We start from the raw sequence: 15,360 nt of genomic DNA, 5'->3' as shown, positions 1-15,360 counted from the left end.
TGAAAATGCCAGTGAATGCAAAGCTTATTGAAGGATGTGTAATGCAATTTGGATTTTGTACTCACCAAATATAAGATGATGAGCCTGAAGATGTAGTTTATCCAAAATTGGAAGCCATGGCAGCTAAGGACTCGAAGATCAAAGGCATCAAAGAGCTAAATAATTACTATGAATCAATTCGAGAATTATCCTTTCCAAGCAAGCTTTATTTACCCCTGAATAAACTATCATCTGCGAAAAATTTCGTGTAGATGGAAGGGAAAAGCATCATAAGACATTAACAGTAAAGAAGATTTCTTTCTCATACAATTCACATTTAAGAAAAACAAGTCAACCTACTTAACTGAGGGAGCAGTGAACAATAAAGTCATCAAGGATAGCGTCAGCCAATTCCAGAAACTTGAAGTGAAGATTTGTCATACTACAAATGCTGCTTTAGTGCACCATTCTCCTGAAAGTAGGATTGCTCGTCCTTCAAGTAAATTTGCAGGCACAAGTTTATCATGCCCAGTTGCATAAAATATTCGGAGCAAAACTTTATTTGGACAAACTATGTTTACTTAAAAAAAGTGAAGAAATAGCAAAAAGTTATTCAGCTGATTGAATAGAGCATAGATCAAGGATGAAACTTTTGTGATTGACGGAGTAAATATCAAGTTCTGACCTCGAAACAAGTACATTTGAGTTTCAAACTTGAGATCAAACAAGAAAACAGCTAAGCAATTTGACTGTAACAGGGAATCAGCTTCATTCGTGCTCTAGCTTGTGTTCAGTTTTTCTTCCAGCAGTGCTCAAAAGTCCAGCTTCAATTCTGGAATAGCAAAGAAGCCCCAGACATCTCAGGTGTTCAACTCCTCAACACAATGCGCTTTGGTGTAGACGATTCCTTTTCTATGCATAGTAAAATGTTACAAAAGGCAAATATGAGCATGCAAAAAGGTGGTATGAGGCACATATTCCTCATTAAATGCTCAATTTCTTCAAACATTCCAAAGTAGCCTGTTAAACAAGATTAAGTAAATGAACAACTTAACACAATAATTCCCCACAGGAAGGCTAGAATACTTCTGGAAGTAACCGAGGCTGTTTACTTATGCACTGTTTCCACCAATGGGGCATCTGAATCAATGATTGACACAGTTAAATATGTTCTAGGATATTTGAGCTTTGTAGATTTCAAATTTTATAATTTTTTGATATCATTTGCCTAGTCTTCAAGTGGTTAAAATATTGAAAAATTTTTAATGGCTAATATAAGATGAATTTGACACCGTTTGATCACTAGGCAAGTGAAATTGTAAAATCATGAAATTTAGTTTCTAGGAAGTTTAAATAGCCTAGGTCATATTTAACGGAGCCGATTGTTAATGCAGATGTCCTATCGCCGAAAACGATGTGGAAGTAAGCAGCTTTATTTACTTCTAAAAGTATTCTAGCTTTCTCTTTCTCTCTCTCTCTCTCTCTCNGAGAGAGCTAAAATACTTTCAAAAGCATATATATATATATATATATATAGAGAGAGAGAGAGAGAGAGAGAGAGAGAGAGAGAGAGCTAAAATACTTTCAAAAGCACATGAATAATATTTGCTCTCAACTTTTTAATCCCTGGAAGTATGCACTATTCATGTGCTTTTGAAAGCACCCGAGATGGACCGTATGTGTGTGTGATTTAGCAACCATCTGTCATTAAGTGGACAACTTCCATGTATAAACACTACCATCTTCTAGCCAGTTAACCTTACATGAATCGGAATCAAATGCCTTTCTTTCTTTATACCAACTCATACAACTCAGAACCCTTCTCCCATGCAAGAATTAAAACCAGTATTCGATAATTACTTTATCTTCTATTCCCACACACAATTAATCTCAACGAAGTTCATATGAACTTGATTAATTAATGTGAGTTTTGAACTTGAATCTAAAATGCTAACTCGCAAAATTAAAACCCTCCTGAATAAAGTAATAAAGAAATCGTCATGGAAAAATTGCTAATGTGAAAAGCATATTAGCAAATAGATGAGTTCCAATCAAATCATCTCCAACACACATCAAGTTTTCAGTAGTCCATTCTTCATGAAATATAACAATCAAGCATGTGCAGAAATAGGCTGCATACTTACCTCCTGTGGATAAGACTGCCTACTCAGAAAGGTTTTGTACGATCTTCAAACTGGGAGTGCCCTGAATAATGTTAACCAAGGAAAAAAAAGGAAAGAATAGGAATATTACCTTGACATTTAGGGAGGGCAGTTATATGAATATACTCATATAGTGGTGCACCAATCCAACGCCAGTAAGTTGTCTTTTTCCTAGTAATCTTCCCGAGTAAACTCAGAAGTTTGAAGTTAATAATAGAAACATAAGTATCTCAAATTCTTTGGGGAAAAGATAACTATGCTATAAATAATTGACTGAAAATACAGGATAAAACATAAGGAAATTGCAACAGCAAATCTCTTACTTTAATCACAGCTCATTTACCAGAGAAAAGGATATGCACGAGAGAATAATGTGGTATTTCATTTCTATTGGAATCATAAGCAAAAATGACCTGCAGTAGTTTAGATGGTTTTTCAAGCATTTTTACGCTACAAGAACTTTTTCGTCTTTCCCTTCGGATCAATTCTACAAGAAGCACCACCACCTCGAACTCTTCCTCCTTTCCCACCACTCGGACGTATCAAACTAGTGGCATGACTTTGGTCGCCGGATTGATTATTTTCTGATGGGACGCCCTCAATAATCCGAATAAGTTCTTGTAACGGGTTGTAGGTGAGGGAAGACTGTTTCAAAGAATCCTCGTCATCAAGACCCAAAAAGCACAAATCCTCCAGCTGCAAAGCGCACTCATCCATAAGGGGAATCTCTGGATTAACATCCCATTTTCTATAGGGCCCATGCTTATAGTTTGAATTACACCTAAACACATACAAGTTGACAGCATAAGAAACTACAAAGAGAAAAATTGCTTTACCTAGAGGGACATGAAGATGCCTATTTACATATATACCCAGATAAAATTTGAATTTTCATATATGTTTTTTGAAAAACTTAATAAGTTCCGTGCATACTCTAGAAGTTACAACCAAAAAAAATAAAAAAAATAAAAAACTCGTTTTTGAAAAACACCTAAGGACTAGTTTGGTTCGCAGTATTTAAATTCCCATAATAAATTAAACTCCTAGGAATTATTATCCCAGATTAAATTCCAACATTGTAGGAATATTTTTGTTTGGTATCTTAAAATACCTTGGATTATACAATTTCGGTGCTTGGTTCAACATGGGAATAACTAAGGCATATGAAGAAGCTTACTATATTGCCCTTATTAATACAGATTTATATTATACATTACTTCATATCAAATAGGATGATAAATATCATTATTCGAAAGGGGTATTTTAGTCCAATAAAATGCCATGCGGGTTTTTGAATTCTCACATTTTGTGGGATTAGGAGATGCTATGAAAATCGTAAATTCCTGGCACGCCAGATTCCTGTCGCAAACCAAACATGGTAATTCTCAACTCCTAACCCACAATACTGGGAATCTTAGAAAATACTGTGAACTAAACAAGTCCTAATACAAAACCAACTTCCCTCATATATTAGATGACTCGCCAACTTAAGATTTTAGGATATTTAAGTCGAAAAAGACTTTGAGGTTGTAGATGAAAATTCTGACTCTCATATATATATATATATATATAATATACAATAATGATTTTGCAGGGATGTATAAGTAAAAGCCCATATTAAATATATGTCATCAATAGAATGCATAATTAAAAAAAAAAAAGAAAAGAGAAAGAAAGTACACCTGGATAGTAATCGTAAATTTGTGTGTATAAATAAAAGATCATCAGCGCAACTTGAGTTTAATCTATTTCGCTTTGCATTGTGGATATAGCTATAGGTACTCCATGGTCTCTCGAGAGATGAACTGCTGATTGGCTGCGCTAATACTTTAAATGCAACATCTCTCAACTCTTTCGTATCCCCTCCATGGAACTTCCACCATTGTAATACATTAATTTTAGGGTTTCTGGCATCTCTTTTGGCTGTAGCAGTTGAAAATTTCCCCCTCCTTTCGGTAAAAGCCAAAAATTGTAAACGAATAGTATCTGATTGCTCAATATTTTGGTGCATCTTGCAAATAGCAGCGGTGGCAGTATCGAAAATATCATCATCCTGTGCTGTCGAGATAAGGAAATGTATCATCAGCACCTTGAAGCCATATATCTAGATGTGAGTGATCATCAAACAAATAAATTAAAGATAATAACAACAATTGGGTGCTTGCAAAGAAAATAAACAAACAAATAAATAAATAAATATTTTATTTTCAAGTTCCATCCATTTTTCTCAATTTGCAATTACGGATCATATCTCATTCACGTAACGGAATAACCCTAGCACTCGTGACAAACATATTCATCAGAGATGTGAGTGCGGAATTTTGGTCCATAAAAGTATTTTGGTTCAAAGTTGCAAAAAAGTGAAAAAAAGTGAAGGTTGAAATTGCAAATTGGGAAACAGTTGTATCGTTTTGCAGAACAGCCGTAACTAAAAGGCGAATGCAGCATATTCCAAAGAAGATATGGGAAAAATTACCCGGGTGGCATCTCTGCCTGCCGCCAGGTGCAGGAATTTGGAGATATTCTTCATCATAATACTTCGGTGTGAGCGCATAAGCTAAGCAATGCAGTGGGAAATTCTTTTTGTCCCACCAAGTGAAGACCTTTTGTTGCAGAACCATAAAAATTTCCTCTCGACCCCTGAAATTTTCTTTAATCTCCCCCAGCATGTTCTCCATTCGCTCGCAAACTTCCCCAATAATGGGCCCATCTTGATCGGTGAACTTGATCATTTTGTATATAGGTTTAATTATAAATAGAGCCAATTGAACTGCTTCCCAAAAATCCTCTGACATGACTGCTACTTTAACAGCTTGTCCGGAAAGCTTTACTTTCTCATCTAATTTAGGAAAGCTTGACCATCGCTCCCAATTATCAGATAAAACAGCGGCTTTTAGAGTTTCTCTCAAATCAAGTAGAAGACGAAGAGTAATATAGTGCGAGGCATATCCTTTTGCTGCAACTTTCAACAATTCCAACCTCGAATAACTCTCGAAAATTTCGACAGCTTCGAAATGATATAATATATAGTTCACTACATTTTTGGCCGTCAAGTAAGTATTTTCGAGCCAAGGGAGATACCTAATAGAATCTTTTAAGATCATATTCAAAGTGTGAACCATGCAAGGGCTCCAAAATATGAAAGGGTATGACTTCTCCACCTCCTCACTTGCTTCTTTACACTCGATGGCATTTTCTGTTACCAACTGAACCACGTTAGATGGCCCCACTTTCTCAATAGCGTCCATTAAATAGTCTGAAATGCTTTTCTGGGACTTCTCGACCGCTAAGAAGTCAAAAGCGTGTAAGAACATGGACCCGAACTGGTTTGAGGCCACAACATTAATCAAAGGTTGGGTTTTTATGTCAGCCCAACCATTCGAAAGAATCGAAATTCCGTATTGCGGCCACTTTTGCCTGAAATCGTCGAATTCCCTTTCAACCCTGTTCCTTTCGTTTTCTAACAAAATGGTTTGTGCTCTTTCGAGCGTTGGACACTTATAACCCAATTCCCTACTAATTGCCAACACCATTTCTTCCCAATATGGAGATTTCAACACACTGAAAGGAATGCCATTAGCACATAAACACCGCATCACTTTAGAATCCACCTCCTCCCTATTCTGCATTGAATAATCTTTCTCATATGGGCCGACATACGACAAAGCTAAAGATGGGCCTTGGGAGCCCATTCCTGAACTCAGGGTTAGCTTTGACTTTTTCAACGGTACGATGTTGGGCGAACTCTCGACCTGCTCAACCTCTCTTTTTATTTGCATTTGTAAGTTTTTATCAGCCTTCACCGCGGAACAATAACCGATTCCTTTGCTCTCACCTTTCTTATGGCCCATTAAATGGGCGTAAACGCGCGTGTAGGTACCATGATATACCTTCTGACAATGCTTACATTTAAATATATGAGAACCACCATGAGCGCTTCCGCATTTTTTACCTTTAACAACGTGTTTCCACAACACGGTCGCACTTACATCAGTTTGACTTTCTTCCGCTAGCTGTATCTCGAGCTCATGCTGGACATGGTCTTCATCGTTGTAAACCAGGTTCTTGTCTTCAAAAACAAAGTGCCCATCCCCGATTGAAGGGAAGTCAATAGCTCCGTCATTTGCTCCAGTATGCTCATCAAAGGGAGAGCTATGTGACATTCTGAAGTAGAAGATCAAGCACCAAAAATTGAAATGTTAGAAGAACGAGCCAACAAATAGAAACTACAAAATATTTTATAGTTTACACAGAAAAAAGAAACTATGGCATTCTACTGAAAGAGAGCTAAACAATCGCCAGAAACAAATTAAAAGACACATCTCTGTTATCATAATCGATAAAAAATTTGACCATCAACTTAAAATACAAAACCATTGAGTAGTACCTTTCGTAACTTTCATAGGCTCAATGGAAGGGGGCAAGATCTTTCATCTACATCAAGTTCAGATTCAGAAAAACCAAAGACGTGCCTATATGGTTTAGGAATCGCCCCTGAATGGACGCGCAGAAATCGCAGACCACAGCAGAGGTTCTCTAGACTAATTTCAGAATGCTTAAGCAGGCTAAAATGTCCGAAAGCTGTTGTATGATTCTGCGTTAAAAATTTCCAATTGAAAGTGATGAAATTTCCAAAGTCTAACCATACAGTAAATTGTAGCGCAACTATCAATAGAAGCATCTTAATATTATAGAAACATTAAAAGCATAAAACATAAAAAGAGAAAGAATAGAAGGTTGGTATTTGAAGTTCTTTATATAACAATCAACAATACATTCCATTGAAGCCATTTTGAGCACTTAATCTTGAGAGACATTCTCGAGTACAAACTTTAATGGACACCGTCAGAATATGGTCATGTTGTATAGTTCTTCAGAACAGTTTTAGCTGCAAACTTAATAGACATGATAGACTATGATACTTTTATACATTATTTAGCTTCATATTGTTTACCAATTCTTCCACTGCATACTGAACTCTCCAAGAATGATCTTTCAAAACTAAATAAACTAACTTACCCTGTTTTACCAACAATGTCAATGCTACAGTAGCTTTAGAAACACTTTGTCTTCACAAACACAGTTAGCGGAATATATAAGTTGCAACCGCTGTTATGAACACTGTTTGCAATTGACAAAGCTGGTACACTGAAGCTAGCCACAGTTCAGATAGCAAAATTGACCATTGTTCATTGTACTTGCATTAATATCACCGACCTAATTTACCGGAGAACTGGAAGAATGTAGCATGAAGAACGTCCCATTGCCCTCATGCCTCAGTCTACCAAGTTTATCTAAACAAGCCTCCCAACTGATGATTGATATAGTTTTATCTTTAACTCAATCTTCCAAGAGAGAGAAACTAAAATGCTGAAACACCAACTATAGAAATGAACACACCTTTGAAAACTATTATTTCAACATCTACACTTCAAAAAAGTCTTCTTTGTAAAAGTTATAACACTTAGGATTTTTCCCAAATCAATTGTACTATGCCGAGTGAGATAGAATATGGTAATTACACATTGAAATGATGCTTAACTCCAAGGATATAAGTGCCCACCTGCACGGGCCGTATTCACCATACCGTATCGTACCAACAGGATATCAGCACGATACAGTCCCTGTGGTGATGACACGGCTTAAAACTCTATTTTTCTTAAATTAGTAAGTAATTTTCTCAATAATTGCTAGAGAAGGTAAATATTTCATATCATTATGTGTCGGCACACATGTATTTTTTTGGTGACCTGCATGCATCGGCACGATCCAGCAGACTAGCACGCATCGTGCCATACCATGCCGAAAAGTTTTCGGCATGACCCCCTGCCACGGCTGTGGTCCTAGTTTGATTTTTTTCTTTTCTCGTACTTTTATGTAATGTAGAGACAGCTCATTGGCCACTTCAATTCTTACATAGAATAACTGTGACAGAGAAGACTTTTACATTGATCCTGAGAACAAATTGGTGCCACGGCTAGATTTATGGATGCCAGGGTGCAGGCAATAGCTTGTTATAACCATTAAATGAGTTAAATCAAACAAACTGAAAGGTTAGTCAATAAAAACAAATTTTTAAAGATTGAGTAGCCTTTTTAAAGGACTGCTTGGTATTGAGGACCATCTTATGTTATAAGAAAAACTCGTGTTAGACACAAAAGCATAAAAGGATATGCCTTCTCATTTTTCAGTAGGACCACCGAAAATATATCATAATCGACTGACAGTAGTATGCACAATATAATATAACGCATAGAAAAAATAAGATATTTTTCAATCGTAAGTTCTCACCGCACGCAACGCAATATTCCAGCAATCCCAAATAGAGCCTAAATAAACCAATGCGCCAACGTTGGAATTAGTTCAAGTACATTTTTTGCCCCTTTTTTTTTTGTTTCCGCTCAAGTTAAACCTATCATTCACATAATTAAGTGGAGAGAGCTAATGTGAAGTGAAATACAACGCATAAAAACTAATAAAAGAAGAAATGAACAGTGAGACAAGCATAAACTAGCGCTCAAAAGCTCAGAAAAAAGAATCCTTAAAAAATCGCACCTTTAATGCAATCACCTCCCCCAATCTTCGACTCCCCGAAGCTCGAACCCTACTCCCTATCAAACACAATGGTGGAAACGACCAAAAAATCGCCCAAAAACCCTCCAAAATTCCCCAAAATTCGTCGAAATGGGGGGCGAAGATCCGTGGAAATGCTCAGAGTCTAAGCCATGGGGGTCGAGGAGAGAGGGAATCGAGGAAACGAGGGCCTCGGCGTTTCCCCTCCACGGGAAACGGCAGGGGGAAACGCGGTCGATGGTGCGGGGGGGACGCCGGGTGGTGGGAAACGGCTGAGGCGAGGTCGGGGGGGAATCGAGTGACGAGGGTTCGGAGAGCACGACAAAGAAAGAGGTGGAAATTTTGCTGGCAGGCCCCTCCACTATACGAAATTTGAAATTAGGACTATAGAGGTTTCTATTTTTTAAAAGGGAAAACTTCAAATACCACTCCTGTGGTTTCACACATTCTCACTTTTGTATCCTGCGGTTTAAAGCGTATCAATTTAGTACCATGTGGTTTCATTTTTATCTTTTTATTATCGATTCCACTAATTTTTTTCGTTAAATTAGTGACAAAATTAAAATTAAAGGATACTAAAGTAAATATTTGATAAACCTAGGTAGGGTATGTGAAGTTTTTTGTATATAATTTAACGAAATATTAACGAAGAAGTTGGTGAAAAGATAAAAATGAAATCATATGACACTAACTTGATACACTTTAAACCACAGGATACTAAAATGAGAAAGTGCAAAACCACAGGGGAGTATTTGAAGTTTACCCTTTAAAAAAAATTATTTTGCACAATTCTGCGCTTATGCTCTAAGGGGGTGTTTGGTTCAAATTATCCTGACAGGACTAGAGGCAATCCTACCAGGATTACCGTGTTTGGTTCATCCGCTATATTATCTAATCGTTAATATAGCATTACATATCGAGCAGGATTACACCGAAAATATTAACGAGAGAAGGGTCGTGTATCTTGCATTACTGAAAACCGGTAAAACTGCATATTATGTAAAATGACAATTTTACTTTCTAACTCTCGAAACCCTTTCAATACGTTATTTTTAAAAAATTAATTTAAAATTTTGAATTGTCAACTTTTAATTTTTAATTTTTAATTTTTAATTTTCAAATTTAAATTTTTTAATTTTTAATTTTTAATTTTTAATTATTAAAATTTAAATTTTAAATTTTAAATTTTTAAATTTGAATTTTAAATTTTAAATTTTAAAATACAAATTTGTATTTTAAATTCTGAATTTTAAATTTAGATTTTAATTTTTTATTTTATATATGTTTATATTTATTTTTTAGATTTTAAATTTAGAAATTTCATATTTAAATTTTAAATTAAAATATTAAATTTATATTTTTGCTAAAATTTAAATTTTATATTTTTGTTAAAATTTAAAATTAAAAAATTAAAAAATTAAATTATTTAAAATAAAATTTGGTAAAAAAATATTATTTGTCAACAGTAAAAAAAAATTTACGAAATATAACTGAGGACAATTTTGAAATAGACTATACTTTATTGTTTAGATTACTAAATTTTATAGACAGAACCAAACATAGGAACGCTCGCTATAAACACTGCAATCCAGTATTACATTATTGTATTAAACCAAACGCACTAATGCAGCATCAGTAGTAATCTCATTTAGAAATCCAAGATACCTGGATATATCGAAATATTCTGTTATATAACATAACTCGAACCAAACGCGCCCTAAACTTCAAATACCACCTATGTGGTTTCGTACTTTCTCACTCTAATATTCTATATTTTAAAGTGTATCAATTTAGTATCTTATATTTTATTTTTTTTTTTTAACTTTTCATTAAATAATATACAAAAAATTTCAGATGCCCCACCTATAGTTTAATTGAATATTCACTTTAGTACCTTTAGTTTTAACTTTATCATTGATTTAACGAAAAAAATTAATGGAAGGAAATAACAAAAAGAAAAAAATAAAATCATAGGTGCGAAAGTGATATATTTTAAATCAGTGTACTAAATTGAGAAAGCGAAACCGCATGGGTAGTATTTGAAGTTTTTTTTTAAAAAAAGTATATATATAAGTGTAAATTTTACATCTATGTACCTCTTGTGACTCATATTAATCTATTTGTCTTTTAAATTATTACTAGTGGAAGACCCGCGTGATGCTGCGGATATAAAAATACTTTAATAATAAATTTTAGTTTTTATTTTTATTTTTTATATAATTTTATTAGTCTAATTATTAATTAAATAAAGTTATATTAAAATAATTTAATAATTAAATATATGTAAATAAAAATAACTTAAATTGGTATATGTGCAACATAAATTATATAGCAGCTTATTAGTAATTATATTACTTAGTATTTGAATTATCTTATAAAGACTTATTTGAAAAATATTTGGAAAAAAAATCTATTTAAATAAATCAATAAATAGAAGAGAAATAAAATAGTAGGAAGAAATATTTCATGCACCATGTTCATGAATAAATCTTATACACAAAATTTTAAAAATTTTATTATAAAAATCTAAACTTTGTAATATTGATCAGATTGATCAGATTAGTCTATTTATATAATTTATTATGTAATTTATTAATAAAATTATATATATATATAGAGAGAGAGAGAGAGAGAGAGAGAGAGTTGAGCTAGAATGCTATCGATAGCAAATGGGCTCCGTTGCCACCCATTTGTTTTCGATGATAGAGCCTCTAAATCGACGATCGGTACCGTTGAACATGATCTATACCACTTGAAGTGTTTAGAAATCAAATTTCAAATCTTTTTGACTTCATTTGACTAATGATCAAATGGTTTCAGAATTTGTAATTTTAATGGTCGATATGATACGTTTTCTCGTTTAACGGCGTAAAGATATCCAAATCAATTGAATTTTTGTTAGAAAATTCTTTAAACTATTTAAAACAAGATCTATACTCTTGATCTTGATTACAAGACTCCTATCATCATTTTTTAAAGAATATTCATTTTCAACCGTTCATTTTTGTATCCACTCGATGGATAAGAGAACAATATCGAAAATATATGAAATTTGATTTCTAAACACTTCAAATGGTATAGATTATGTTCAACGGTGCCGATCATCGATTTGGAGACTCTATCATCGAAAACAAATGGGTGGCAATGGAGCCCGTTTGCTATCGATAGTATTCAAGCTCAACTCTATATATATATATATATATATATATATATATAGAGTTGAGCTTGAATACTATCGATAGCAAACGGGCTCCATTGCCACCCATTTGTTTTCGATGATAGAGTCTCCAAATCGATGATCGGCACCGTTGAACATAATCTATACCATTTGAAGTGTTTAGAAATCAAATTTCATATATTTTCGATATTGTTCTCTTATCCATCGAGTGGATACAAAAATGAACGGTTGAAAATGAATATTCTTTAAAAAATGATGATAGGAGTCTTGTAATCAAGATCAAGAGTATAGATCTTGTTTTAAATAGTTTAAAGAATTTTCTAACAAAAATTCAATTGATTTGGATATCTTTACGCCGTTAAACGAGAAAACGTATCATATCGACCATTAAAATTACAAATTCTGAAACCATTTGATCATTAGTCAAATGAAGTCAAAAAGATTTGAAATTTGATTTCTAAACACTTCNAAAAAGAAAAGATAAAAAAGAAGAATTTAAATATCATTACGTATTCATTTCCAACGGTTTTTATTCTTATCCTTATATTTCTATTTAAAGTTATCCATTAGAGAAAATAAAAGAAATTCTTATACTTATTCCAACATTTCTATTTAAAGTTATCCATTAGAGAAAATGGAGAATTTAAATATCATTATGTATTTATTCCGAACGGTTCCTATTCTTATCCTTATATTTTTATTTAAAGTTATCCGTTAGAGAAGAATGGGGAATTTAAATATCATTATGTATTTATACCGAACGGTTTCTATTCTTATCCTTATATTTCTATTTTTAAAATCGGTCTATCGATAAATCGAAATTTGAAATACGTGCTTTTATATATAGTATACATATATATCTACATGTGTGGATTGGCTTTTTTTGCATTTAGCCCATTCCGAATTTTTTTTTTTTTACAAATAGCCCTATAAAATTTATATTTACAAGATTGCCCCTATTTCTGCCATGCAAACACCACGCGAGTGTCACGTGGGCGTCGCTAGCATAGGTTAAGTTGAACATGATGAATCATTTACCGTATTTGGACACGGTAAATGATTCACTGTATCCTTTTGATATACATTACTTAAAAGGACACGTTGAACTATTTTTCTTCGGTTTTAAATAATATATCAAAAGGACACTGTGAAAAACATGGTGAATGATTCACCTAGTTCAACTTAACCCCCCAGCCATGCCCATGTGGCATTTGCATGGCGGGAATAGAGCCAATCTTGCAAATATAAATTTTGTGGGGCTATTTATAACTTTTTTTTGAGATGGCTAAATGCAAAAAAAAAAACCTGTGTATATATATATGTAGAGAAGAGGAGGGTTAGGGGACACGTGTCACCATGAGGTTGCCCTAACCTTCCTTTAATGTGGTAGAAATAAATTATTTTTCATTAATAAATATTCTATCGCCTTCTAGATATGGGGTGAAAGATGTACATAATATTTTTTATTTAATTATAAAATTAATTGCAGATGTATCCTACAAATCAATAAAGTTGTATACATATAATCCGGCTACTATACTATCGATGGACCTGACGTTATCGAGTTTTTCTCCTTTGGATCTACTCCTTTAACTATTGCCACTTATTAGATTATACTATTCAACCAATCGCCTACTCAACTCCAGCACCCTATTTGGTTCAGGTCCAAAGGGAGAATAACGCCTTATTCCCCCCTTTTGTACCCAAACAAGAAATGTGAGAGGTGGGAACAATATTGACAAATTATTCCAAAATTTGTTAGAGTTATTACATTTTTTATTTCATTTGGATCAAAACCGCATAATTTAAACTCAATAGAATTTATAACAGTACATCTAAACAAAGCATCACAACTTTAAAAAGCCATAAGAACTATAGCATTGTGGGACACAGAAAGCCACTATAGGTAATCAAAGGTGGCTTTATACGGTGCTGTAATATCGAATCAGACCTACAATGATGGGGCATTCACCAACTATTTTTGTGGCTTTTGATGAAGCGTTAATACTTATTTTTGCAGCTTTTCTAAAAGGTGTTATAGGAATCCTCAAAAGCTGCCTTTAATATTAAATATAAATAGGTTATCAAAGGCGGCTTTATACAGTGCTACAATATCAAATCAGACCTATAATGATGGAGCATTCATCGACTATTTTTGCGGCTTTTGGTGAAGCGTTAATACTTATTTTTACAGCTTTTCTAACCGATGTATAAGAACCCTCAAAAGCTACCTTTAATATAAAATATAAAATATTTTATCTCCTAAAATTTAGATTGGCCCTCAATTTAGCAAATCTCTATTAGTTAGGTTTATCTATTAAGTGTTGATTAATTTATTAAAATTATTATTTTAGAGAACAAATTTATTCTCACTAGTATAAGACCCGTGGTTTGCTGCAAATAATTTTTTTTATAATTTTAATAAGTTAAAAAAGTATAAAAATTTAATAAACCACTAAATCCTAAATTCTAAGTCCTAAACTCTACATCAATTTATATAATAAAGCATATTGCAAAAGCTAAAAGAAATGTTCACAAATTTTTCCACTAAAAAAAAAGCATAAAAAGAAAATAAAACATATAACATATCTTTTAGGGTATATAAAGAACCAGTGAAGAGAGAAAAAAGTAGTAGAAAAATAAAATTACTTTCATTTATTTAGACAAATTTGCTATCTAAGAAAAAAAGAAAATAGGAAAGAAAATATTTTTTTTCAAAAATGAATAAAAAGAGAAAGAAAATAATATTATCAAAAATACATTTTGTTCTTCTTTTTAATGGAGAGAATAATTTTTTTTTCTATCTTTTTTTTTAAAAAAAAAAATCTACTTTTTTTTCATCATCTAAGAGAATTGTTGCACCTTTTTTTTGCTCTCGAAGTGACGAAGGTGTGCTAAATTAGCGTCGAATGTCGGTGTGGCGGCAGTAAAGCCCACTCGTCTCCTCTCTTCTTCTTCTTCTTCTTCTTCCTACTTTATTCTATTTTTTTGGATGTGCTGTGAGTGGTAGTTGGTTATAGGTGGCGTTTGGTGTATGTACGTGTGTTGGTTTTGTGAGAGTCCGCCATCGCCTCTCTCCCTAGTCAGCTGCTCTTCCCTTTTCTTTTATGGGAGAGGACCAAATCTTGGATCTCCACCAGTGATTGATGATGTAGGATGTGAAGTAGGATTTGGGCGATAGGCTTGGGATCTGCGTGTACAGTTGACGAGATTGTCGAGATTGCGGGATCGATAGGATATGATGTGCAACAGTGTGGGTCATGGCAATTCGATGGAGAGGCTAATAGGATTGCTTTTCTTCACCAATTTTCACCCGAAGATGGACATGTACATGGAACGGGTAAACACTTTGCTGGGGGGAGTACCTACAGTACTATGTTAGTACCGGCTAGAAGAATTGGGTATATCACCTTGATGTTGCCCAGTTTTTCTATAATTTGCGACATCATGACTCAATAGGTTGTAGTC

At 33.6% G+C, this 15,360-nt stretch overlaps 1 protein-coding gene across 3 annotated transcripts; it reads right to left on the bottom strand.

Annotated features, from left to right (window-relative positions):
• LOC109728168 lies at positions 601-9,015 on the bottom strand. Of its 3 annotated transcripts, none has more exons than XM_020258516.1 (5): positions 8,697-9,015; positions 4,618-6,305; positions 3,824-4,199; positions 2,124-2,922; positions 601-891 (listed from the first exon to the last, which is right to left on the bottom strand). In XM_020258516.1, exons 2-4 carry the CDS (start codon positions 6,302-6,304, stop codon positions 2,592-2,594), a joined length of 2,394 nt encoding a protein of 797 aa, XP_020114105.1. In that variant the 5' UTR covers position 6,305; positions 8,697-9,015; the 3' UTR covers positions 601-891; positions 2,124-2,591. The 3 variants fall into 3 exon arrangements, with proteins under 3 accessions (XP_020114105.1, XP_020114106.1, XP_020114107.1); XM_020258517.1 differs by lacking the exon at positions 601-891 and adding an exon at positions 6,529-6,735 and having other exon boundaries at positions 2,461-2,922; XM_020258518.1 differs by lacking the exon at positions 601-891 and having other exon boundaries at positions 2,653-2,837.

The sequence above is a fragment of the Ananas comosus genome, linkage group 23 (genome assembly GCF_001540865.1).
Source record: "Ananas comosus cultivar F153 linkage group 23, ASM154086v1, whole genome shotgun sequence".
Taxonomy (NCBI): Eukaryota; Viridiplantae; Streptophyta; class Magnoliopsida; order Poales; family Bromeliaceae; genus Ananas; species Ananas comosus.
Note: the sequence above shows the minus strand (reverse complement) of the source record. Positions and strands in the feature narration are given on the sequence as shown.